At 42.9% G+C, this 27,500-nt stretch overlaps 1 protein-coding gene across 1 annotated transcript in view; it reads right to left on the reverse strand.

Moving 5' to 3' along the window:
* LOC135101089 (uncharacterized) overlaps positions 1-27,500 on the reverse strand; it is a 98,616-nt gene that overhangs the window by 21,394 nt on the left and 49,722 nt on the right. The window contains exon 2 of the mRNA XM_064004661.1: positions 17,623-18,210. Within this exon, the coding sequence (XP_063860731.1) occupies positions 17,623-17,827 (205 nt within the window). The 5' untranslated portion in view covers positions 17,828-18,210. The remainder of the gene's footprint in view (positions 1-17,622; positions 18,211-27,500) is intronic.

Below are 27,500 nucleotides of genomic sequence, written 5' to 3' on the forward strand. Positions count from 1 at the left end.
CATCTTCCTCTTCCTCTTCCTCTTCCTCTTCCTTTTCCTCCTCCTCCTCCTCCTCCTCCTCCTCCTCCTCCTCCTCCTCCTCCTCCTCCTCCTCCTCCTCCTCCTCCTCCTCCTCCTCCTCCTCCTTCTTTTCTCCTCCTCTTCCTCCTCCTCCTCCTAGAACGCTGAAAGGAACTGTGAGTAGAGAGGAACCTTCGTCTGCCAGCTTATCACAAACATTCTCGTAATAGACACCACGTTTTTATGGCTTGTTTTTTCCTTTACGTTCCTCCTCCTCCTCCTACATCTCGTCCCTGTCCTCGTCCTTCATGTGATGTTCCTTGTGGTGACCAGGCGTGTACCAGGCCTGTCTTCTTCACTCGTTGACCTGAGCTGACTTCAGCATTGGCTAAGTGTTGCATTTAATTTTTATTTGTATTTTTCCGGTTTCTTTGATACTTACATTCACTGTTTTGATATTAGAGTCATCCTACATAATACACAACCCTTCCATACAAACACCAGTGATACATTCGTTACACCCGCTCTAGGCACAAACTGAATATCCTTGTTCTGCATCTCACTAACATCTATAAATCATTTGTTTGCCATTCACTTTGTCTTTTGTGTGTGTGTGTGTGTGTGTGTGTGTGTGTGTGTGTGTGTGTGTGTGTGTGTGTGTGTGTGTGTGTGTGTGTGTGTGTGTGTGTGTGTGTGTATTATATATATATATATATATATATATATATATATATATATATATATATATATATATATATATATATATATATATATATATATATATATATATATATATATATATATAAAACCTGACCTGACGCAACCCCTTTTTAATTGACTCCCACCTGCGGCGCGACCTTCTGCCTATCCTGAATACCTTAAATACAGTATCTGAATCATATTTGCAAGCCGGTTCGCCACTCCTTCAAGTCTCCGTTCTTGTGGATCTTCCCATGGGGGCTTTGTAAATTTTGAATTGTCAGAAATGTAAATAATTAGTAGTAGTTAATTAAAATATGAAAATGTTTGTGAGTTTTCCAGTAGCCTTTATATACCAAATCCATGCAACATCTCGGTCCACAACATCTGGAATTGTCTTCCATCAAGCGTCCTTAACTCAAATACAGCGGGTTAATTTAAAACCCGTCTTGACAAGTACCTAGAAACTAATCCCCGGTTGTCATTGTTCATATCTGAATAACGAACACGTTCACTCTATACTGTCTGTCATCTGATGGAGGTATATTTCACTAAGGAAGAAAACTACTACTTTACAGTAATGAATATTAATCGGATTAAAGAGACCTTAATGATGACTGGGTTCCTCGGCGACTTACTGCTGACCCTGTCACAGGTAAAAGGAATCGAGTCCTTGCAGAGTAACTAACCCATGTCTATAGTCCTTTAGTAAAAATGTATCCCACTCAATTATATTTAAGGTAAAGGAAGCGTCTCATCAGATGACACAAATATTAGGATTGTAAATAAATTGTATTATTAGGATTGTAAATAGGATTGTAAAATTGTGGTAGAAGTAGACATCCTCTCTTACTTTTCTCTCTAATTTAATGTTATTGTTTATTCTATACAATATGGTACTAATTCCTTTTTTATATGTGGTAGAAGTAGACATCCTCTCTTTCTTAATTTCCTCTCTAATTCTTTTTTTTTCTGTACAACATGGTATTAATTCCTTTTTTTTCTGGACACCTTCGGCTGGAGAGATGAAGGGTAGGGAGGAGCCTTCTCTTGTGGTATCCTGTCTCTCCCACTAATAGAGTAGAATAGTTACTCAAACAACCTAGTAACGACCTCATGGTTTATTGCTGTTTGGACTGCCTTTTATATTCCTTTGTATTCCTCGTCCTCTCTCTGTCCCACTACCACTGTCACAGTACAAAGAATCACAGTCACAACATTTTCGTCCTCGTCAAACTCTTCTTCCCCTTTCCTTTCCACTCTCCTCTACCAGGTGTGCCGAGATGTGTCCGAGGTGTGGAGGTGTGGAGGTGTGGACCACGCCTGCCTGCTGTGTAAGGGTGACAGCGGGTAATGAATGCCAGGTAGCCGCTAGTTCGACAGGTTGACCGCTCAACAATGGACGAGACGCGGCAGCAAACAAGACAGGGACGAGGCCGCTGAATTAATTGAATAGTTACCTGACGTGAAAGATTCTTGACTACGGTGATTGTGTGTGTGTGTGTGTATGTGTGTGTGTGTGTGTGTGTGTGTGTGTGTGTGTGTGTGTGTGTCTGTGTGTGTGTGTGTGGTCAAGGAGTGGGTGCCGTTCATGCTTCTGACATTCTTATTCGCTGCTAAAATTTTCTTATTTGTTTCTGTGTGTACGATTTACTGATGAGAATTCAAACTTTCTCCAAAATTCAGTTTAAATCCTTTTTTCTTACAAAATCGCGAGTTTATACCCGCAGTATTTTTCTGAAATTAAGCTTTTTTTTTTTCATTAAAGGTTATGGTTATGAAGGCACGTGACGCGATTCTGGAATATTTTTACATTTAATTTAACAATATATTGTGGGTGAGTGAGAGGGCGGAGGTGGGATGAGGGAGGCGGGGACACACAGAGGAGATGGAAGGAAGGAAGGCTGGTATAGACTGAGGTGGAAGGAGGGAAGGCTGGGACACAGAGGAGGTGGAAGGAGGAAGGGCAGGGACACGCAGAGGAGGTGAACTGAGAGAGGGCGGGGACACACAGAGGAGGTGGGATGAGGGGGGGGGGGGGGGGCGGGGACACATAGAGGAGGTGAAATGAGGGAGGGCGGGGACACACAGGGTCATTGCTCGTGGCTGTGATTTGCACCAGTGACGCGCAGAGGGATTGGTGAAATTATACAAAATATGCAAAGTAATCTAGCGTTCATGGCTTGACTTTAATCTCATCACTTGTATGATATTAAAATGTTTTCGTCCTCCGTGATCATCGGGACATCAGATACTCACGACCTGAAATTGCCAAGGAAGTTTCGAATTTCTGATGCAAGGCTAATAGTTTAAACACATTAGATATTTTTCTCTCTCTCTCTCTCTCTCTCTCTCTCTCTCTCTCTCTCTCTCTCTCTCTCTCTCTCTCTCTCTCTCTCTGTGGGTGTCTCGTGGCTCTGTGGTATAGTGTTAATCTGAGGGTTGAGAGTTCGATCTTGGCTTACGTTAGTTAATTGGGAGGCGAGGTAGCGCTCTTTTTGTAACCCTAGCCGGAACGTATGTCTCTTTTTGCGGCGTTATGATCAGTCAGACTCTCTCTCTCTCTCTCTCTCTCTCTCTCTCTCTCTCTCTCTCTCTCTCTCTCTCTCTCTCTCTCTCTCTCTCTCATTCTGAAGTAATATGTATTTAATTTCATATAAAAAATAGTCAAAACAAGTCAAAACAAAAACACATCCGTCTCCAGGTCTTGCCCATCTTCCTTTATGACCCGAGGAAGCGTTTTATAATTATGTTTCCAGGCTTTTTTTTTTTTTTTTTTTGTTCCCTGTATCCTCTTCCTTTGGGGGCGTTTTGTTTACAGCGGGTTGGAAGGCCAAGTCCCGCAGGAGCTATGATGATCCCGTCTAATTCCATCCTATCAGGGAGTCTTTGTGCAGGAGCTAAGGCTATTACTTTCTCTCCATTCCTCCTCCTTCCTTCCGCCCTTCCCTCTATCTGTCCGTCCCTCCTTCCTTTTACTCTTTAACCTTTACGTTCTTTACAGTTGCGACCCTTCCCGTTTTCTTTCTTTCTTTTTTTTTCGTCCTCATCCCTCTTCGTCTCCTGCTTTCAGTGTCTCTTTTATTAATGTGTTTTGGCTCGTGTCTCGCTTTTATTCTTTTTTCTTTTATTTCTCTTTTTCTTTTCTCGTTTTTTTTTTATGATTTATAATTCCTTACCTGTTTATTTCGTTTTGGTGTGTGTATGTGTGTGTGTGTGTGTGTGTGTATGTGTGTGTGTGTGTGTGTGTGTGTGTGTGTGTGTGTGTGTGTGTATGTGTCAATATGTAGACGTCTATTTATTTGTATTTATAAGTGTCTGCTTATCTTTCTGTCTATTTATTTGCGTACCTGTGCTTATTTTTCTGCCCCTGTTCATCCATCTGTATATACGTTTCTTTATTTTGTGTTATCTGTAAATTAGTATGTCTTATACATCTATAATTTTTGTTTACCTGAATCTCTTTGTGTCTTTGATGTCCATTTTCTACCTATCTATTTAGCTCTGTCTATCTGTCTGTCTGCCTATCCGCTTGTCTGTATATCCATCTATCTTTCTCGAGTAATTCTCATTAAGGTTCTCATTTGCATTCCTTTTGTCGAGTATCTTTTCATAACTTTCATTAAACTTCCTTGCTTTTCTTTTCTTTTCTTCAGTTTTCCTTCCGGCATCCATTAGACGCTGGCCTTCATGGCTGTAACGCTTCCGTCCCGTCTTCATTTCTTATTATTTCCCTTCCTCTTCTTCCAAACTTGCATCGACTGGCCTTCTCTGTAAGTTGTTATAACTATTTTAGATGTAATTTAATATGTAACCTTGTTCCAATTGTTATCTTCATCTCTTCTCATCTTTTTACAATATTCATATTCTAAATTACTCACACACACACACACACACACACACACACACACACACACACACACACACACACACACACACACACACACACACACACACACACACACACACACACACACACACACACACACACACACACCTACATACATACACACATACATACATACATACATGCATACATACTTTAAATTTGTCTCGTAATGAAGGGAAAACTTCCAGCATCCGTCCTGCGTTTCTTTTTACCTTCTTCCTCTTTCAAATTTGCATTAACTACCCATCAAGGTAATGATATAATCGTAAACTTCCTCTCTGTTTTTGTCCTTCCTTTATTTAACTTGTTCGTAATATTATATTTTCAGTTTTTGCTCGGCTATCTTTATAAGCATAAAAAAAGAAAGATTTCTTTCTTGCCAATGTCCGTGTGACTTATCTTGGTAAACGTTCTCCCCTTAACTACCTTCCTAGTAAGTAATAGTAACTTCATGTACCTGGATCCACTATTTAGTAAGCTACTGGCATCCTTGCTCATTTGCCCTTCCTCCTCGCCACCCTCTCCTGTCCTCCTCACAGTCATGTCTCTTAGGTTGCATCAGGCCACACGCAGGAAGCCACATTATTAATCCCAAAGGCAAGACCGTGACGAGGGACAACACGAGCGAAATGTAAATAGAGGAAGGGCTCAGGAGGCACCCTTGTGAAATCGACAGGCGAGTCATGGCATAGACGAGACTTGTTTGGGTCCGGTGAGGCCTGTGCGGCGCGGATAATGGTGTGGAAAATGAGAGGCAGGGCGGGGCTGAAGCGGCGGTGAGTGCATGGGAGAAGTGAGAGCGAGTTTGACGAAGCATCAACACACACACACACACACACACACACACACGCACACACACACACATTAAGATAACAGATTATTCTTTATTCGAGTTACATAATTATGTGTTTATTGTTTGCTTGTCTATTTATTTATGTGTTTATTTTTTCATATACTTATGTATTTATTTATCGATTTATTTATTTATTTTTCAGGTGAGGCTACACTATATGTCGGGCCTGTGATTACTTCTACCCAACTTAAACGCTATACCTTCGATCTCTGCTGTGAGTACAAAGCTTAACATGCTCTTCAGGTGGGTAACAGTGTGGGCGGGCGAATTCATGATGTTAATTACTGATGTTAATTAAGTAAGATTATAATAATGATTTTTCGATAATAATGAATGCGGAGGCTCCTTCATCTCACTGACTGCTCATCCTGGACCACTTGAAAAAAAATTTTTCTTGTTTGTAAAAAGGAACCTAACTAACATCTAGGCTATGAAAGTAAAGGATATGTCCTCTTATTTACTTCTAACATTATTCCAAATAAAGGAGGGTTCCAGTTGAATTTATTTATATAGTTCTGGAAGTGTGTTACCCTTCCGTCAACGTGTCATGTGGTGCGACTCCTCGTGCTCTTGGGCGGCCAACAAGGATGAGGACACAGAGCCACGTACTCTTAAGCGTTTCGTAATGATATCTCTTACTCAGCAGTCACAAGTGGATGTTACAAAGGTTTTGAAGAGTATTTTCATGGTCGTATTGATAGTTTAACAGGAATTCTGCATCATCAATAAAAAAAACAAAAAAAACATAAGAACCTAGATGATTATGTCTGTGGTCTTTGAAAATAATGTTCATGAGAGAACAAAGTGATTCAGAATACGTGCCTCAAACGACGTTCAGGTTGGAGACACTGCGCACATTTTCATCACTACCACACCAACATGAAGAGAGAAGTATGAAAAAAAACGTTTACAATTGCTGTGCATTTTTAGGCACTGGCTGGCGTGGTGTAATAAAGGTATTTTGAAACAATGTTGGAATGACAAAAATTAAACTCACAGTGTTATTATAAATCCCTGCACTGCGCGAAGGAAAAGCTACTTAGCTGCTTTTCCCTGTAAGTGTGAGATGTGGGCTGAAAACATTGCATAAAAAGAAAGTATAAAAAGAAAACTTGGTGTTCTTACGCAACAACACCATTAGGGCGTGGAAAAACTTACTTCAAGGAAATAAAAAACATGTCATCGATGCATGAAAGAGGCATGATTGCTGAAAAGTAATTGAAATATATTACATGTCACGTTCAGAAAACAAACAGACAAACAAACAAACAAAGCATCTATCTGCTAATGGAGCCGCAAAATATTTGAAACTTAACTGAGAGCGTTGTCACTTTTCCTTTATTATATACAGTAAATCTCTAAGAATAATTGCAGTATTCCGTTTTTCCCTACTTAAAAAACGGAAACTTACAGAATTTTTTTTTTTTTTTTTTTTTTTTTTTTTTTTTTTTTTTTTGCCACGCGTGAATAAGATTGTGTAAAGGAAGTGTGAGATTTTCTTGTCTGGCATGACATGGCGAATTGGATTGTGCGGTTTGATGCAACGGATGGATACATGATGCGGTGGGCTAGTGTGGCGTGGTGTGGTGATGCGGCGGTGTGATGGCGAAGCGTGGTGTCTTGGTGCGGCATGGTGTGGTGGTGAGGCGTGGTGTGGTGGTGAGGTATGATGTGGTGCGGTGCTGCGCGGTAGCAAAAAATTCGTGTGCATGACATTTTAAGGTCGTGGGCGAGCGTGGATATCGTGGACTTTCTTATAAGGTCGTTAATGACTAACATAAAAGGAAGGACAAGATGTGTGACCTTGAAGACATTGCTTATTGGAACGAGGAAAAGGGGGAGGGAGGGGAATGGTAAGGAAGGGAGTAAGAGTGATAAATGACGGCAAGGGAAGTGGATGGAAGGAAAGGAAAAAAAAATAGGAAAGAGAAAAATGTGCTAGGGAAAAGAATGGGTAAGAAGTGAAAGGTAATAGAAGAGGAGAGAAGGAAAGGAAAAGAAAAGAAAATGGAACGAATTCATGATATGCAGAAAATGTTTAGTATTTTATTGCTTTCATATATTTCTCTTCCCTAGTATTGTTGTGCTTTCAGAAATTTCCTTTCTTTTATGGATTCGTTTTATTCTCTTATCTTCTCAAGACGACATTTTGATGCGTTTTAGTTTGTTAAAACTGTTGTTTGTTTCTCTCTTGCTTTTGCATCACTCTGTCTTAAAGGAAAAATGGCTGACGTTTCTTTTCTCATGGAACCTTTTGATGTTGTCACGTGACCCGGATTCCACTCTTAATATTTTTATGTTCCATCCTTTTAAAGTTTCCAACATTTTTATTTTCCTTGTTATTCTAAAACGCCCGTTACAGCTGCTCTGCTTTTCTCTCTACCATGAGTTTTACGCCTTATCTCCTAGTGTATCATCATCAGTATCATTTCAGACTGACTTACAGACCAAATTAACCATTACCTGTTACAGTAATAATCTTTTGTAATGTGTTTATGGTAAAATCATAATTTTCCTAGGAATGGAAGGTGATGGTGATAATAGATTGGGGCTGAGAGTCAGAAGCTGATGTCAGCCTTCCTTACTCAGAACTGTATGATTTCAACATAGCCAGTTGTGATTAGGCAGAAAATGGGGTAAAGAACATAAACATTTTTTTGTCATTTTAAATAAGACACTTTCAAAGGAAGTTGGATAATGAAGCTATGACGTGGATGTAGTCTGATGCGCACCACATTTTATGGCATCCCTTATTTTTGGCCCCAAAAAGTTCAAGGCCACCTCTTATTTTTATTTCTCGGTATAAGCACAGTCCTGGTATGCAATACTGGTTCACCATAACTTGTGTTCTGCTCCTGTGGTTCCTGGCTTCCTGTTCATTAGTTGGTTAGCAGATCTGCCGCAGGGCCTGAACTGATAACTAAATCCCTTAAAAATCATCACCTCATGTCTGGATAAGGAGGAGGCGGAGGAGGGAGAATCCTTACTACAATCAGGTTTGGTGGATAAAATGATCTACCGTCATGCTGCCTTGATGCGCATGTTTTAAGGACTTGCATGGTAACAACAGGGCCATATACGTAGCATCCTGCACTAGAAAATTACGTTGGTTGCAACGGATGTAAGACAAAAATAATGAGAATCACGTATACTGGACGTCGAAGGAGGCTCTCTTCTAGCTCCGGAGATTCATTTGGAAATGCAGAGATCATTAATTTAAGCGTGGCGTTGGTGAAACCACGTTGTCTCCCTGTTGGATTCTTTTCACTGTCTGGAACATTATAAATCTTCCGGAGGATCATCGACCACATCTGTTTGTGAGGAGAAGCGCCTGCAGGATGCAATACTGGAATTGTGTGAGTTGAGGTGTTGGAAATGTACGAATATCTGTCACTGTCATGGTGAGGACGCCCGTTGCCAGGAAGTGGTCGTAAGGCGTCTCTAATCTACTGCAACCTTTCATCGGTGACGTTTTTTTTTTTTTTTTATGTAGGAGGGACACTGACCAAGGTCAACAAAAATCCAATAAAAAAAATGCCCATTGAAATACCAGTTCCATAAAAGGGTCCAAAGGGTCAAAAATTGAAGGATAAGTGTCTTGAAACCTCCCTCTTGAGGGAATTCAAGTCATAGGAAGGTGGAAATACAGAAGCAGGCAGGGAGTTCAGCGTTTACCAGAGAAAGGGATGAATGATTGAGAATACTGGTTAACTCTTGCGTTAGAGAGGTGGACAGAATAGGGGTGAGAGAAAGAAGAAAGTCTTGTGTAGCGAGGCTGCGGGAGGAGGGGAGGCATGCAGTTAGCAAGATCAGAAGAGCAGTTAGCATGAAAATAGCGGTAGAAGACAGCTAGAGATGCAACATTGCGGCGATGAGAGAAAGGCTGAAGACAGTCAGTTAGAGGGCAGCAGTTGATGAGACGAAAAGCTTTTGATTCCACCTGTCTAGAAGAGCAGTATGAGTGGAAACCCCCCAGACAAGTGAAGCATACTCCATACATGGACGGATAAGGCTCTTTCTTGTACAGAGTTAGTAGCTGGGGGGGGTGAGAAAAATTGACGGAGACGTCTCAGAACACCTAATTTCATAGAAGCTGTTTTAGGTAGAGATGAGATGTGAAGTTTCCAGTTCAGATTATAAGTAAAGGACAGACCGAGGATGTTCAGTGTAGAAGAGTGGGACAGTTGAGTGTCATTGAAGAAGAGGGGATACTTGTCTGGAAGGTTGTGTCGAGTTGATAGATGGAGAAATTGAGTTTTGAGGCATTGAACAATACCAAGTTTGTTCTGCCCCAATCATAAATTTTAGAAAGAACAGAAGTTTAGCGTTCTGTGGCTTCCCTGCGTGAAATGTTTACTTCCTGAAGGGTTGGACGTCTATGAAAACACGTGGAAAAGTGCAGGGTGGTATCATCAGCGTAGGAGTGGGTAGGACAAGAAGTTTGGTTTAGAAGATCATTAATGAATAATAAGAAGAGACTGGGTGACAGGACAGAACCCTGAGGAACACCACTGTTAATAGATTTAGGAGAACAGTGACCATCTACCACAGCAGTAATAGAATGGTCTGAAAGAAAACTTGAGATGAAATTACAGAGAGGAGGATAGAAGCTGTAGGATGGTAGTTTGGAAATCAAAGCATTGTGCCAGACTCTATCTAAAGCTTTTGATATGCCCAAGGCAACAGCAAAAGTTTCACCAAAATTTCTAAAAGAGGATGACCAAGACTTAGTAAGGAAAGCCAGAAGATCACCAGTAGAGCGGCCTTGACGGAACCCATACTGGCGATCAGATAGAAGGTTGTGAAGTGATAGATGTTTAAAAATCTTGTTGTGGATAGATTAAAAAACTTTAGATAGGCAGGAAATTAAAGCAATAGGACGGTAGTTTGAGGGATTAGAACGGTCACCCTTTTTAGGAACAGGTTGAATGTAGGCAAACTTCCAGCAAGAAGGAAAGGTAGATGTTGACAGACAGAGCTGAAAGAGTTTGACTAGGCAAGGTGCAAGCACGGAGGCACAGTTTCGGAGAATAATAGGATGGACCCCATCAGGTCCATAAGCCTTCCGAGGGTTTAGGCCAGCGAGGGCATGGAAAACATCATTGCAAAGAATTTTAATAGGTGGCATGAAGTAGTCAGAGGGTCGAGGAGAGGGAGGAACAAGCCCAGAATCGTCCAAGGTAGGGTTTTTTTTTTTTTAGCAAAAGTTTGAGCGAAGAGTTCAGCTTTGGAAATAGACGTGATAGCAGTGGTGTCATCTGGTTGAAATAAAGGAGGGAAAGAAGAAGAAGCAAAGTTATTGGAGATATTTTTGGCTAGATGCCAGAAGTCACGAGGGGAGTTAGATCTTGAAAGGTTTTGACACTTTCTGTTAATGAAGGAGTTTTTGGCTAGTTGGAGAACAGATTTGGCATGGTTCCTGACAGAAATATAAAGTGCATGAGATTCTGGTGATGGAAGGCTTAAGTACCTTTTGTGGGCCACCTCTCTGTCATGTATAGCACGAGAACAAGCTGTGTTAAACCAAGGTTTGGAAGGTTTAGGTCGAGAAAAAGAGTAAGGAATGTACGTCTCCATGCCAGACACTATCACCTCTGTTAAACGCTGAGCACACAAAGACGGTCCCTCTCACGGAAGCAGTAGTCATTCCAAGGAAAATCAGCAAAATACCTCCTCAGGTGCCCCCAACTAGCAGAGGCAAAACGCCAGAGGCACCTTCGCTTTGGGGGATCCTGATGAGGGATTGGAGCGATAGGACAAGATACAGATATGAGATTATGATCGGAGGAGCCCAACGGAGAAGAAAGGCTGACAGCATAAGCAGAAGGATTAGAGGTCAGGAAAAGGTCAAGAATGTTGGGCGTATCTCCAAGACGGTCAGGAATACGAGTAGGGCGTTGCACCAATTGCTCTAGATCATGGAGGATAGCAAAGTTGAGGGCTAGTTCACCAGGATGGTCAGTGAAGGGAGAGGAAAGCCAAAGCTGGTGGTGAACATTGAAGTCTCCAAGAATAGAGATCTCTGCAAAAAGGAAGAGGGTCAGAATGTGCTCCACTTTGGAAGTTAAGTAGTCAAAGAATTTCATATGGTCAGAGGAGTTAGGTTAGAGGTATACAGCACAGATACTCGTAAATTTAGTATGAGAGTGACTGTAGTCCTAGCCAGATGGTGGGAAACTCGGAAGATTCAAGAGCGTGGACACGAGAGCAGGTTAAGTCATTGCGCACATAAACGCAACATCCAGCTTTGGATCTAAAATGAGGATAGAGAAAGTAGGAGAGGACAGAAAAGGGGCTACTGTTAGTTGCCTCAGTCACCTGAGTTTCAGTGAGGAAAAGAAGATGAGGTTTAGAAGAGGAGAGGTGGTGTTGTACAGAATGAAAATTAGATCTTAGACCGCGAATGTTGCAGAAGTTAATGAAGAAAAAGTTGAGGGGGTGTCAAGACACTTAGGGGCGTCGACACAAAGGCAGTCCGACCTGGGGATATTTATGGTCCCCTCCTCTGATGGGGACTCCGATGCTGGTGTAGGAGTCGCCATAATAATTTTGAAAATTTTGAGAGAAGGGTGTGTGTGTTATTAGGTGCTTGTAGTTTTGTGTGGAGGAAGAGTAGTCTTTAGAGGGCAGGCTGTGACTGCCCCCTTGTGTTGTGAGACACAAAGGGAAATGTTCAGTGATGTCACAGCTGGGTTTAATGATAAGTTCACAGCACCCCCTGAACAGTGCTTTAGACCTCACTGGGAGTAATTATCGTTTCGGCAGGTGTCTACTGTCTTCTGCATATATGCTGATGAGTTTGTAATATCAGTTAGAACAGATGATTAGTTGGTATTCATCTTTCATATCGCTGTGTGGCTTGGCCTGAGGTAAGTGTTCTTGAGATGAAAGGAAGAGCTCTGTTTCAGGTTTATGCTTTATTAGACTTTTGATTTCTGCCAGACTCTTGTTGTCTTGGATAGCATTGATGTAATTATTGGGGCAAAGACACTTGCCTGATGAGTTTATCCTTGTCCTCGTGAATCCAGGAAAATACACGTAGAGAGATATTGATAGTCTCTAGTTTCAAGCGTAAGAGTTTCATCACTGGACGATTATTACAGTGTTGAGTGGCATTGCTTCAGAGTATAATCACGTCATCGTTATTACTTGTCAGAACTTAGAGTTTCTCAGAGGTGCAGGATTTTTCCAAGTACTGGCTGTGCATTTGACAGTAATTTCCGCTAAGCATGGGCCAAGAGAATCTGAGGATGTAACCTTCATTGCCTTTATTTTGAGAAACTAATGACTTGAGGTGTACACTCTGGAATATGCATTAGCAGCTTGAAATTGACTTAGTACTTCTGAGTACCACTGAGGATTGAAAAACTGTGGTACTTGTATATCTTCAAACATAAAACTCTAGTACTAAGCTACCAAGGGACACTGGCTGGTGAAGTCATTAGTTGCACAGAACTAGTTTATTGTTTTTCAGAAGGAACATCGGAAAGCTATTTTATGAATATCGCTGAGAATGATGAGGAAATTCAGTGGAAGTGGCGTTCGACTTGCTTGCCGAATCTCGAAACCAAGATCAAAGCATTTCTCCTACTGACGACAATACGTAAAACCGATAATTTCAAATGCAGTATGCGAATCCTTTGGGCGTGAAAGTCTGGTGGGACAAGACAAACTGCTCTGTGCCTGAGGATTACTGTATGAAGTAGTGCATTCTGCTTATTGAGGTGACGAGGACATGGAGAAGTCAAAGAGGATCACAGTTCTTGGTAACGAGTGTTGTGGCATTTCTGGATTTGTTCATCATCAGTATGTGAAGATGTTAATGTACCTGCTGCAGAAACAAATAACTTGTCTTCAGATTGCATGTGTCTCTGTCTTTCATTACGAATGGGGAGCACAAACATTCTCTAAAGAGGAGACCCAGTTAAGTGAAGTAAAAAGTTGGACCACTATTATAGTGTCTATATGTTACCATCACTTGTTTTGCGACTCTGATTCGAGACCAGTTTCTTGCAAAATACATAAATATGAACTCCAGCACTGAAAACTGTGATGCCTCGTGAATCTCGTCACTGCTCCTAAAGTTGCATCTGCAAAAGCAAAAGGCAACTTGAGTGGATGAGACCAAGGAGACGCCAACGCGACCTGCACCTGGAAGATGATCGATCTTACCAGGGGCTCTTCAGGACGCTGGCAGGGAGAACGTGCTTGGCGACCTGCTGGGATTACGCTAAGAATGGCGTCGCAGGGGGTGGGGTAGTGAAGCAACGCATCCCTCGGCGTGTGGTGATGAGGGTGGTGGTGGTGTTGGTGGTGGGTGTGAAGGTTATGATGATGGTGATGAGGATGACGATGGTGATGATGATGATGATTATAATGGTGGTGATGGTGGTGGTGGTGTTGGTGGTGATGGTGGTGGTGGTCGTGGTGGTGGTGGTGATGATGATGATAATGATGATGATGATGATGATGATGATGATGATGATAAGGAAGAGAATAATGCTGATAATGATGATTGTCTCTTAGGTAAAAATTAATGTCAGGAAGTTGGAGGAAGTACATTTATCCTTTATTTCTTATTTCTCTTTCAACGTTATCTGCCAAAGCTCGCGCAGTGACGTAATTGACATATTTAAAATCATACTTACAGACCGCGTACTTTCTGAGGCGGTGCTGTTCCTCCACACTACCACACAAGGGGCGAGACAGACCCAATATTACCTCCAGGCAACCCCATCGACTTCTCTCTCTGTTGATATTTCAGTCCCAAGTTGTTTATCGTAATTTGCATACCTATGAAGTGCGCCTCGGGTGAGTGACCCGAGTGCCGCACGTTACCAAGTCTGTGTTAGGCTCTGAGGATCTGATTGTAACCACGGGCGTCTTGGATTGATTTTTCATCTGCCCTCTTGACGGGCAGACCTGCGGCGGGGGGCGAAGGTAAAGACTGGGGGACGAAGGTCTTGGGAGGAGGGAGCTTACCTGGTTATTGCTGCGATTATAGCAAAATTGAGTGTGCTGGCCCAGGTGCATTATGCTCGCTTGCTCCAGCCAGGGATTAGTCTGTGCTTGCTTATTGGTTACTGGTGATGACGGTGGTACTACTGATGATGATGATGAAAGTAGTGGTGATTATGATAATATTGATAATACCATACTGTTGCTGCTGCTGCTGCTGCTGCTTTTGCTATTACTACTATTACTAGTATCACTACTACTACTACTACTACTACTACTACTACTACTACTACTAATAATAATAATAATAATAATAATACTAATATTGTTGCTGCTGCTGCTGCTCCTACTCCTACTCTTACTACTACTGCTACTACCACCACTGCTGTTGGTGGTGGTGGTGGTGGTGGTGGTGGTGGTGATGCTGCTGCTGCTACTGCTGCTACTCTTGGTGCTGCCGCTGTTGCTTCTACTTCAACAACAACAACAACAACAACAACAACAACAACAACAACAACAACAACAACTACTACTACTACTACTACTACTACTACTACTACTACTGCTGCTGCTGCTGTTGCTGCTGCTGCTGCTGCTGCTGCTGCTGCTACAAGACCACTACCACCACCACCACCATCACCACTAACAACAAAAACAACAACAACAACAACAACAACAACAACAACAACAACAACTACTACTACTACTACTACTACTACTACTACTACTGCTGCTGCTTCTGCTGCTGCTGCTGCCGCCGCCGCCGCCGCCGCCGCCGCCGCCGCCGCCGCCGCCGCCGCCGCTGCCGCCGCTGCCGCTGCCGCCGCTGCCGCCACCACCACCACCACCACACCACCACCACCACACCACCACCACCACCACCACCACCGCTGCCCCCACTACCAGCACCACCACCCCTACTACTGCTCATTTGCTACTGATGTTACTGCTGCTGCTGCTGCTGCTGCTGCTGCTCCTACTGCTGCTGCTGCTGCTGCTGCTCCTACTACTGCTGCTACTGCTGCTGCTCCTGCTCCTGCTACTGCTCCTGCTCCTATCACTACTACTACTACTACTACTACTACTGCTGCTGCTGCTGCTGCTGCTGCTGCTGCTGCTGCTGCTACTGCTACTACTACTACTACTGCTGCTGCTGCTGCTGCTGCTGCTGCTGCTGCTGCTGCTACTACTACTACTACTACTACTACTACTACTACTACTACTACTACTACTACTACTACGACTACTACTACTACTTCTACTAATGCTACTACTACAACTACTGCAACTACTACTACTACTACTACTACTGTTGCTTCTTGATTTCTAAACTAATGAAATATTCTTTATAACTCGGAAATAAGTATCGGTACGAATGTTATTTACGTAGCCACAGACCCACAGCACCAGGCCACAATGGTCAGCACTTGTCACCATCCTTGCCATCACCACCGTCATAAATATTGTGAGTAGGAAGTGGAAACCATAAAAAATGTGAGTCGGACTGTGCAGCGATATCACCCTCTCGTCTCCGAAATCTCGCGGCAGCCATGAGTTACTAGCGTTGCACGACGCACGTGAGGCAGAATCTCAATAATACTCTAAAACTGAACCATTCACCCGGAATTTGGAATTTTGGGAACCTGAACCCCCTCTAGGAATTCCCGTCTCGAAACACTGAACTTTAAGTGAATAGTTTGGAAGAGGAGGAGGAGAAGGAAGAGAGAGAGAAGGAGGAATGGGAGGAAGAGGAGAAGGAAAAGAGGGAAAAGTAAGAAGACGAAGAGAAGGAAGGACATAAAAATGCCGGCCGTAAGTTACGTTTCCTGACGACAATCTTATCAGACGAAGGACGTCTTCTCTTCATCTCCTTATCTAACCTCTTCATCCCGCTCAGTCTAAAAACGAGAGAAGGGAGAAAGGTTAAGCTAAAAGTTTGTATTTCGGCAAAATCTCTGAGCGGTACCTGCGTGTTTTGTCCGCCTTTTCCATTATAAAACTTGGCAAGACGTTCCTTCGCGTCCCCACAAGTTCCCGCCGTCCTGATAACTCCAACCAAAGGTCGATCTCGACGGTGGAGCCTGATTTGATTCCGAGGCGGTGATGAGGAGACTCTACTGAGAGAAGGAACGAAATAGGTTGTGATGAAGGAGGCAGATAAAGAGTTGTAAGTCCTGAAATATTATCAATAGCCGTCTTGTCCGATTTTTTTTCAAGGCACCAAATACCAACACTTTTGTATAGTCTGGAGTGCTTGTCAGGAGACTTAATAAAACAGTGAGAAGTTTAGTTTGGCCGCCTGTACCTAATCTATCGAGGCTGGCTGTGGCATTGGCCCTGAGACACTTATTGTTTTATTGTTGTGTCCACGTGCTCGTGTCATTGCAGCAGCACTGGTGGTAAATACTTGCTGGAGAATTATTCTGGTGGTCTGTTACAGTGTTGTATAAATGAGTGATAAACATCTAAAGCTGCCATCATTAGTTTCTCGTTACTCGTCATCTCAATAGACGTGAACTTGTGTGTGTGTGTGTATATATATATATATATATATATATATATATATATATATATATATATATATATATATATATATATATATATATATATATATATATATATATATATATATATTTATTTATTTATATATTTATTTATTAGTGAATTCCGGCAGTGTGTTCATTAATGTGTGCGGAAATACGCGGCAAGTTAACGTGTTTCCGTGATGAACATTATTAATGGCGTGATTCAGAATATATAGCATATATATTACGCATACAAGTATATTTATATTTTTCACGCTCTTACACGCTTTCAAGCTTTCTACTATACAGGATTGGCAAATGCAGTAGTGTGATATTTTGTGTATTTACTCATTACATATCTTTGTATTCATGCGTGTATCTATTGTACTGTATTGTGTTGTATTGTGCATTCATGGAACAGGATCCCATTGTTTCTCCAGGCTTGTGTGGTTTCAAAATGGCAATTCTTCGCAGCCACAGCGGCAGGTGTGAAGGGGGGGGGGCGCGCCATTAGCGGCGTAAGGGTGAGGGAAAGGAAAATTATTAGAGGCAAAGAAGAACGATTTACGAGAGTTTTGAAGGAGAATTAGTGATGTAATAATTTATTGGTCGTGAAGCGACACGAAGTGAGTGGCAGATGATGAAAGACCTTCAGACTACTGCTAAGAGTGAAGGGAAGATGTTCATGACACGCTTACCTCTGCTGGTGGATGGCGTCACCCCTTTCGAAGAGGACGGTCCCCCAGCAGGCGTCTGAGGCTGCGAGACGCCTGGGGAGCGAGCCTTGGCAGAGCCCGGCCGCCCCTGCAGCTGCATCGCAGCCCTCTGCTGCTGGTTCTTGCGCTGCAGGCGGCGCGAAGAGTTGCGGTGACACATGGTTCCTCGTCGCACCAACATGGACATTATATTTCGGTGGTCTGGCTGGAGAAAAGTGAGGCTGGTTCACGCTGAACACAGTCTTGGCGGACGCGGGCGCCGATCCCCTTTCACTGTCACAGTCACTCACAGTTTATTATACTTTTCATTACACAGCGACGTCCTCAGAGTGGGCAGACATGGGCATCACATGCCACAAAGGTCAAAGTTACAACGCGCCTCTCAACAAAGCAGCGGGCAGTCGGTCGTGAACTTCGGAAATACAAACATCACATGACAGTAAGGCGTCGCTGGCCGCGCTCTCCTCGCTCCAATGGGTTGGATGGTGGACCCTGCCACCACTCAGGATCCCTCGAGGTGATGGCTTTCCAGGCTGCTGCTGGCCCAGGCTTGAAGCAGAAGTGACCAACCTGTGAGGACAGAGGAAAGTGTTGTATAGTGAGGTGCGGGAGATCGCGTGTGATCAACATATTAATTGTTTCTTCTGCCCAGTACGCGTCTGGGTATCCCTTTATCCTTTGCGCGTCCCCGTGGCTCACGCTCCACCCTCACCGACCCTGCCTTAATGGGCACCTGTTTCCATTGTGTGTGTGTGTGTGTGTGTGTGTGTGTGTGTGTGTGTGTGTGTGTGTGTGTGTGTGTGTGTGTGTGTGTGTGTGTGTGACGGGGGCGCAACAGATAAATAGAGAGAGAGAGAGAGAGAGAGAGAGAGAGAGAGAGAGAGAGAGAGAGAGAGAGAGAGAGAGAGAGAGAGAGAGAGAGAGAGAGAGAGAGAGGAGTGGGCGGATTGCAAATTGTTCGATGTGGACGAGTGTGTACTCCTTGTACACTCTACATGCATGTGTATGTTTATATTCATGTATGTATGTTTGGCTGTAAGCTTTGTAAGGCCTCTGTATGGAAATTATCGGGCTGCTTGTATTCACGGGGCTTGCAGGCAGCGTCCGGCACCGTCTGTTGGCAATGTTGGCGCCGGAGATTACAACCTGAATGGCAGTCACTGTGTGTGTGTGTGTGTGTGTGTGTGTGTGTGTGTGTGTGTGTGTGTGTGTGTGTGTGTGTTTAGGGGGCGTCCCCAATACTCGCTTTACATTGACACGAGCTCTGTTTACTTAAAATGTAGACAAATCGGAGTGTTGCGTGTGTAAGAGTCGTTCTCAACTTTTTTTTTTTTTAACAAACAACTTCTTTTTCTTTTATCGAATGGTTAAAATATAAACTTAACCTCCCCATTCTTTCTTGTGATTTTTTATTCCTGTTTTGCTTTATGTTCATTCACCTATTCCTATTCCCATTTTTCTTATAATTCTTGATTCTTGTAATGCGTCGTGTTCATTTATCTATTCCTACTTTTTCCTATTCCAATTTGGTCCTGTAATTCTTGATTCCTGTACTGTATTATGTTCATTCACTTATTTCTGTTCCTATTCTTTCTCGTAATTCTTAATTTTCGTATGATCTTCGCGTTCAGTTACTTATTCTTACGTATTCCTATTCCCATTCGTTTTTGTAGTTCTTGATTCCTGTATTGCATTATGTTCATCCACCTATTCCTGCTCCCTTGCCTGTGTTATGGAGGCACTTTGGGGCTGCACATTGCCGGCCGCGTGCCATTAAGTAACCGTGACAGCACCAGCCAGGGGATATTGTGGAACAGTTCATCATTTAGGACCTATGCACTTTCCCCGTCCCTCCTCTCAATGATTTCGTCTCTTGTCTCCTCTTCGCCCTTCTCTCCTATTTTCCTTTTCCTTAATTTCTTGTCGTGTGCATTTCCTTTCCATTTTCCCCTCCTTCCTGGGCATCTCATCTAGTCTTTTTGTTTTTTTGTCTTCATTTCTCTCCTCTGTTTTCCTTTTCTCTTATATATTTGTTCATTCTTCTCTTCCCTTCTCTTCTCTTCTCCTATTTTTTCTTCTGTTCTCATTTCTCCTTTCCTTTCCTCTCCCTCATTTGTTTGTCCATTCTTCTCTTCTCTCTTTTTCTCTTCTCCCCTCTCCACTTTCCTCTCCTTTTCTTTCCTTCACTCTTCTCTACTTTCCTTTCTTCTTCTCCACCTCTCTGTCCTCCTCCTTCTCTCTCCCTCCTCTCCTCTCCTCTCCTCTCCTCTCCTTTCCTTTCCTTTCCTTTCCTTTCCTTTCCTTTCCTCTCCTCTCCTCTCCTCTCCTCTCCTCTCCTCTCCTCTCCTCTCCTCTCCTCTCCTCTCCTCTCCTCTCCTCTCCTCTCCTCTCCTCTCCTCTCCTCACTCGTGCACACAAGACCACGATCATTGTGTCAAATGCAGGAAGTTCTAGGAAACAGTACAGTGGCCTTTCTCTATACGAGGGAAGGGAGGACTTGCGGGATTCGAAGTGTCGTGGGTGACCGTGCAAAGCCAAATGTCATGACCATCTCCCACTATCACCGCTCAGGGAAACAAATGTAGTAAGCATGGAAATTTTGGAAGTAGTGGAGGGTCGATAACAACATCGGTAAAGTTGTATGTAAATTTTTTGGTATTTTCTCGTGTGTGTGTTTTTATTTATTTATTTATTTATTCATTATGTTACGTACGAAAAGCATTCAGACCATAAATACCGAACATAATGCAGATTTTCTTTTACTTTTTGAGAGTAATGAAGGTTCGATAGCAATATGAATAAGATTCTATATAAATTTTATGGTTTTCTCTCATTCTCTTGATTTTGATTCATTTGTCACGTAAAGCGCGAGCGCACACATACACATACAAAAAAAAAAAAGAAAAAAAAACAGACTCTTTATCTTATTGTTATACACTTATATATAACAGTGCTACATAAAAGCGCTTCCTGCTGCCTGCCCCAGACACTGCCAGGCGTCGTGCAGAAAGTGCCGTGAATGTTTGAACGGACTCAGTAATCATGTAGTTAGTGCTAGTGCTAGAGAGCTTTAAGAGAAGATTAGACAAGTTTATGGATGGGGATAACAGATGGAAATAGGTAGGAGTGTTTCATACAGGGACTGCCACGTGTAAGCCTGGTCGCTTCTTGCAGCTTCCCTTATTTCTTATGTTCTTATGTTCTTATATGACTTATATTTTTCCCCTCCATAATTCCCGGGTAGTGGAAGCGGCGGTAATTTTTCAGAACGGCGGAAATGGCAAGGGTCACAATTTAGAGAGAGAGAGAGAGAGAGAGAGAGAGAGAGAGAGAGAGAGAGAGAGAGAGAGAGAGAGAGAGAGAGAGAGAGAGAGATGCTGAATTGTTATGTAAAGGAGGAAGAAGGCAAGGAATGAAGGAAGGCATGGAGGAAGGGGAGGCACGCCAGGGGAGGGTTAGGAGGAAGGGGAAGACGCGGGTTGAGTGACAGGTGGGCGTTATCACCAGCCGCCAGGTAAGCTTGGAGAGGGGGAGGAGATGTGTATTACTGCTCTCTCTCTCTCTCTCTCTCTCTCTCTCTCTCTCTCTCTCTCTCTCTCTCTCTCTCTCTCTCTCTCTCTCTTGTCTATTTTTTTCCTCCGCCGCGATCTAACCCTCGGGCCTTTTGGTGCGGGAAAACAGCGATAGGAGGAGAGACAATCGGCAGGACTCAAGGGAAGCATTTTCCGGCACAACGGGAGAATAAGACACACACACACACACACACACACACACACACACACACACACACACACACACACACACACACACACACACACACACACACACACACACACATACACAGGCCTTGGTTATTCTACTGTTCCTTGCGGGAGCATACTATTTTTGTTTTTATAAGATTTTTTTTTTTCATATTTTTCGTCATATTTGTCGAGGAAGTTCCTTTTTGTATATATTTTTCCCATCCAGCTGCAACGCCTCCTTAGCTTGTCCCAGCAGGAGGCACTGGAAGGTGTATTGAGGTGGGGGGGTGCTGAGGCAGGTAGGGGAACAGGTCGGGCAGGTAGGATAAGCCAGCCATCGCCTCTGAGATGGATTAGACCTCCGCGGTGCAAGGTGTGTAGCGAGGAGCCTTCTTATCTGTGAGGGATTTCCCGCAAAGATTTCTGGGGACCTGAATTTTTCCCCCACCATTTGTAGCACGTTAGGGATGTTAGGCTGATGTTTAGCTTCCGAGAGTTGAGAAAGGTAGCGGTACTTGACTGTGGTGAGTACGGTGCTCGATGCCGCTTGTGTCGCTTGTGACGTGGTTGTGTCGCTCGTGGCTGGTCTGGGTGGATGAGTGGTTGGTTTCCCTTGATATTTTGTGATTCATTTTATTAGATACAAGTCGTGTGCGTACTGTGAGGCTTAGCTGAGAATTATTGATAGTACTGAAAGGTCGTGGGTGACTGCTGTGCTTTATCCTCCAAATTATTAATGTTACAGAGAGAACATTAATGTGTCTACTAACATTCATCTGGATATTAACTCTTACAGCTTTGACTCATCAACAAACTTTATGAATTTGAGACACTGCTGGCAGAAAAAGGAGTGATAGAATAGTGGAAAATTTTAAGAGTTTTCAACTTTATTTTGCACGATACCATCATCTAGGACTACTCATACGGTACTCGGTACGGTAACGTCAAAAGCACCTTAAATGGTTAATCATTGTTTTGGTGTACCATAATAGAGCTGCAGACTCAAGGCTCAAAAATTCAGTACTGTGTTTCGATCCATATTGTTGTGCATCATACTAGTTACCTTCCTACTCATTACATTCGTTTCCATGTAAATTTCACCGGCGTAAATTTCATTCACAAAACACTCTCCTTATAAACTTAACTCCAGAGAATTCAGTCTATAGTGAATTCTCTAACCTAATTTGACCCACCTAACCTAACCTAACCTAACCTAACCTAACCTAACCTAACCTAACCAAACCAAACCAAACAAAGCCTAACAAGACAAAACTTAACCTAACCAAACCAAACAAAGCCTAACAAGACAAAACTTAACCTAACCAAACCAAACAAAACCGAACCTAACATAATTTAGTATTAAGAAGAACTACTTTCGGAAATAGAAAATCTTGTCGGTGAAATTGGAATGTATATATATATATATATATATATATATATATATATATATATATATATATATATATATATATATATATATATATATATATATATATATATATATATATATATATATATATATATATACTGCCTCCAAGAGGAGGCAGTAGACACCTGCCGAAACGGTAATTACTCCCAGTGAGGTCTAAAGCACTGTTCAGGGGGTGCTGTGAACTTATCATTAAACCCAGCTGTGACCTCACTGAACGTTTCCCTTTGTGACTCACAACACAAGGGGGCAGTCACAGCCTGCCCTCTAAAGACAACTCTCTTCCTCCACACAAAACTACAAGCACCTAATAACACACACATCCTTCACTCAAAAATTTCAAAATCATCATGGCGACTCCTACACCAGCCTCGGAGTCCCCATCTGGAGAGAGGACCATAAATGTCCCCAGGTCGGACTGCTTTTCTATCGACGACCCTAAGTGTCTTGACACCCCCCTCACCTTTTTCTTCATTAACTTCTGCAACATTCGCCGTCTAAGATCTAATTTTCAATCTGCAGAACACCACCTCTCCTCTTCTAAACCTCATCTTCTTTTCCTCCCTGAAACTCAGGTGTCTGAGGCAACTGACAGTAGCCCCTTTTCTGTTCCCTCCTACTTTCTCTATCCTCATTTTCAATCCAAAGCTGGATGTTGCGTTTATGTGCGCAATGACTTAACCTGCTCTCGTGCCCATGCTCTTGAATCTTCCGAGTTTTCCACCATCTGGCTACGACTAGAGTCACTCTCAAACTAAATTTATCTGTGCTGTATACCTCTCACTAAAGTCCTCTGACTATAAGAAATTCTTTGACTACTTAACTTCCAAAGTGGAGCACATTCTGACCCTCTTCCCTTTTGCAGAGATCTCCATTCTTGGAGACTTCAATGTTCACCACCAGCTTTGTCTTTTCTCTCCCTTCACTGACCATCCTGGTGAACTAGCCTTCAACTTTGCTATCCTCCATAATCTAGAGCAATTAGTGCAACACCCTACTCGTATTCCTGACCGTCTTGGAGATACGCCCAACATTCTTGACCTTTTCCTGACCTCTAATCCTTCTGCTTATGCTGTCACCCTTTCTTCTCCGTTGGGCTCCTCCGATCACAATCTCATCTCTGTATCTTGTCCTATGGTTTCAATCCCTCCTCAGGATCCCCCTAATCGAAGGTCCCTCTGGCGTTTTGCCTCTGCTAGTTGGGTGGACCTGAGGAGGTATTATGCTGATTTTCTTGGAATGACTACTGCTTCCGTGTCAGAGACCCGTCTTTGTGTGCTGAGCGCATAACAGGTGATAGTGTCTGGCATGGAGGCATACATCCCTCACTCTTTTCCTCGACCTAAACCTTCCAAACTTTGGTTTAACACAGCTTGTTCTCGTGCTATACATGATAGAGAGGTGGCCCACAAAAGGTACTTCCATCACCCGAATCTCATGCACTTTATATTTCTGCCCGGAACCATGCCAAGTCTGTTCTCCAACTAGCCAAAAACTCCTTCATTAACAGAAATTGTCAGAACCTTTCAAGATCTAACTCCCCTCGTGACTTCTGCCATCTAGCCAAAAAATATCTCCAATAACTTTGCTTCTTCTTCTCTCCCTCCTTTATTTCAACCAGATGGCACCACTGCTATCACATCTATTTCTAAAGCTGAACTCTCCGCTCAAACTTTTGGACGATTCTGGGCTTGTTCCTCGCTCTCCTCCACCCTCTGACTACTTCATGCTACCTATTAAAATTCTTCGCAATGATGTTTTCCATGCCCTCGCTGGCCTAAACCCTCGGAAGGCTTATGGACCTGATGGGGGTATCTCCTATTGTTCTCCGAAACTGTGCCTCCGTGCTTGCACCTTGCATAGTCAAACTCTTTCAGCTCTGTCTGTCAACATCTACCTTTCCTTCTTGCTGGAAGTTTGCCTATATTCAGCCTGTTCCTAAAAGGGTGACCGTTCTAATCCCTCAAACTACCGTCCTATTGCTATAATTTCCTGCCTATCTAAAGTTTTTGAATCTATCCTCAACAGGAAAATTCTTAAACATATATCACTTCACAACCTTCTATCTGATCACCAGTATGGGTTCCGTCAAGGCCGCTCTACTGGTGATCTTCTGGCTTTCCTTACTGAGTCTTGGTCATCCTCTTTTAGAGATTTTGGTGAAACTTTTGCTGTTGCCTTGGACATATCAAAAGCTTTTGATAGAGTCTGGTACAAAGCTTTGATTTTCAAACTAACCTCCTACGGCTTATATCCTTCTCTCTGTAACTTCATCTCAAGTTTCCTTTCTGACCGTTCTGTTGCTGCTGTGGTAGACGGTCACTGTTCTTCTCCTAAATCTATTAACATTGGTGTTCCTCAAGGTTCTGTCCTGTCACCCACTCTCTTCTTATTATTCATTAATGATCTTCTAAACCAAACTTCTTGTCCTATCCACTCCTACGCTGATGATACCATCCTGCACTTTTCCACGTCTTTTCATAGACGTCCAACACCTCAGGTTGTAAACATTTCACGCAGGGAAGCCACAGAACGCTTAACTTCTAATATTTCTAAAATTTATGATTGGGACAGAGCAAACTTGGTATTCTTCAATTCCTCAAAAACTCAATTCCTCCATCTATCAACTCGACACAACCTTCCAGACAAGTATCCCCTCTTCTTCAATGACACTCAACTGTCCCTCTCTTCTACACTGAACATCCTCGGTCTTTCCTTTACTTATAATCTGAACTGGAAAGTTCACATCCCATGTCTAGCTAAAACAGCTTCTATGAAGTTAGGTGTTCTGAGACGTCTCCGCCAGTTTTTCTCACCGCCCCCTGCTGCTGACTCTGTACAAGGGCCTTATCCGTCCATGTATGGAGTATGCTTCACATGTCTGGTGGGTTCCACTCATACTGCTCTTCTAGACAGGGTGGAATCAAAAGCTTTTCGCCTCATCAACTCCTCTCCTCTAACTGACTGTCTTCAGCCTCTCTCTCATCGCCGCAATATTGCATCTCTAGCTGTCTTCTACCGCTATTTTCATGCTAACTGCTCTTCTGATCTTGCTAACTGCATGCCTCCCCTCCTCCCGCAGCCTCGCTGCACAAGACTTTCTTCTTTCTCTCACCCCTATTGTGTCCACCTCTCTAACGCAAGAGTTAACCAGTATTCTCAATCATTCATCCCTTTCTCTGGTAAACTCTGGAACTCCTTGCCTGCTTCTGTATTTCCATCTTCCTATGACTTGAATTCCTTCAAGAGGGAGGTTTGAAGACGCTTATCCTTCAATTTTTGACTACCGCTTTAGATCCTTTTATGGGACTGGCATTTCAGTGGGCATTTTTCTTTTATCGGATTTTTGTTGTCCTTGATCAGTGTCCCTCCTACATAAAAAAAAAAAAAAAAAAAAAAAAATATATATATATATATATATATATATATATATATATATATATATATATATATATATATATATATATATATATATATATATATATATATATAATATATATGTATATAATATATATACGTGGGAAACTTGCGATGGGCGTCACAGTAACAGCTGGAGCTTGACTCAGATCTCCATCCCCTCAACCTGTCCACACCCACGCAAATTACGAACCCTCACAAGTCGCCGCGACACTGGCCATTGGGAGCCTGTTTAAGGACCCCTCTCGGCCAGGTAAGGGAAGGAGGACAGGTATGTGAGGAAGTAATCAGGGTAGGTTCTTGCCAATCGCCGTCACCCACTGAGAGCACCTTAATTACTGGGAGAGAAGACCCGGCTCTCCAATCAGAACGTCACTCAGATACCAGTCAGGCAGCAGAGAGAGAGAGAGAGAGAGAGAGAGAGAGAGAGAGAGAGAGAGAGAGAGAGAGAGAGAGAGAGAGTTAGAGCAAAACACTGGAGAATCGATTTGCCCATCCATTCATTCATTAACTACTGTATAGCTAATGGAGGTTTTGCTGCTTTGCCATTGTTGTTGCTCTAAACATTTTTTTTTTCTACTCTCCCCCGCACACAGGATTCAATAATTCCCTGATCAACGCCCGCAGCGGCAGAGGATGTGCTCCGGGAAAAACCCGCCACGAAGCCTGAACCTGTGAAACTTTAATGGAATAGTTCAGGCTCCATTTCCCGTCACATTTTCCATACTTTTTTTTATTTTTCATTCTCTCCCCAGACTCCTCGTGTGTACCCTGTCTCCTCTCTCTCTCTCTCTCTCTCTCTCTCTCTCTCTCTCTCTCTCTCTCTCTCTCTCTCTCTCTCTCTCTCTCTCTCTCTCTCTCTCTCTCTCTCGTATTCCATTCTGTCCATGTTATATAAGTTTTCGCCTTCCTCCTCCTCCTCCTCCTCCTCCTCCTTCAATTCTCATCTTCTTCCTCCTTTCAACTTTTTCCTCTTCGTGATCCTCTTCCTTGTTTTCGTCGTATTTGTCGCGGTATCCTTTATCGTCATCGTCGTTGCTGTGGCTGTTGTCGTCGTCATAGTTGTTTGTGTCATCGTTATCGTCATCCTTATTATCATCGTTATTTTTGTCATTATCATCGTTATAGTCTTCGTCGTCGCTGTAGTCGTTGCAGTCGTTGCCTCTCTCGTCGTCGCTTGCACCCTCGTCGTCTTCTTGTCAGCTGTTGTCGTCGTTGTCGTTGTCATTGGTTTAATTTTCGTCTTCATCGTCTTTATCGTCGTTCTCTTC

This window comes from Scylla paramamosain, chromosome 6, assembly GCF_035594125.1.
Source record: "Scylla paramamosain isolate STU-SP2022 chromosome 6, ASM3559412v1, whole genome shotgun sequence".
NCBI classification, from domain to species: domain Eukaryota; kingdom Metazoa; phylum Arthropoda; class Malacostraca; order Decapoda; family Portunidae; genus Scylla; species Scylla paramamosain.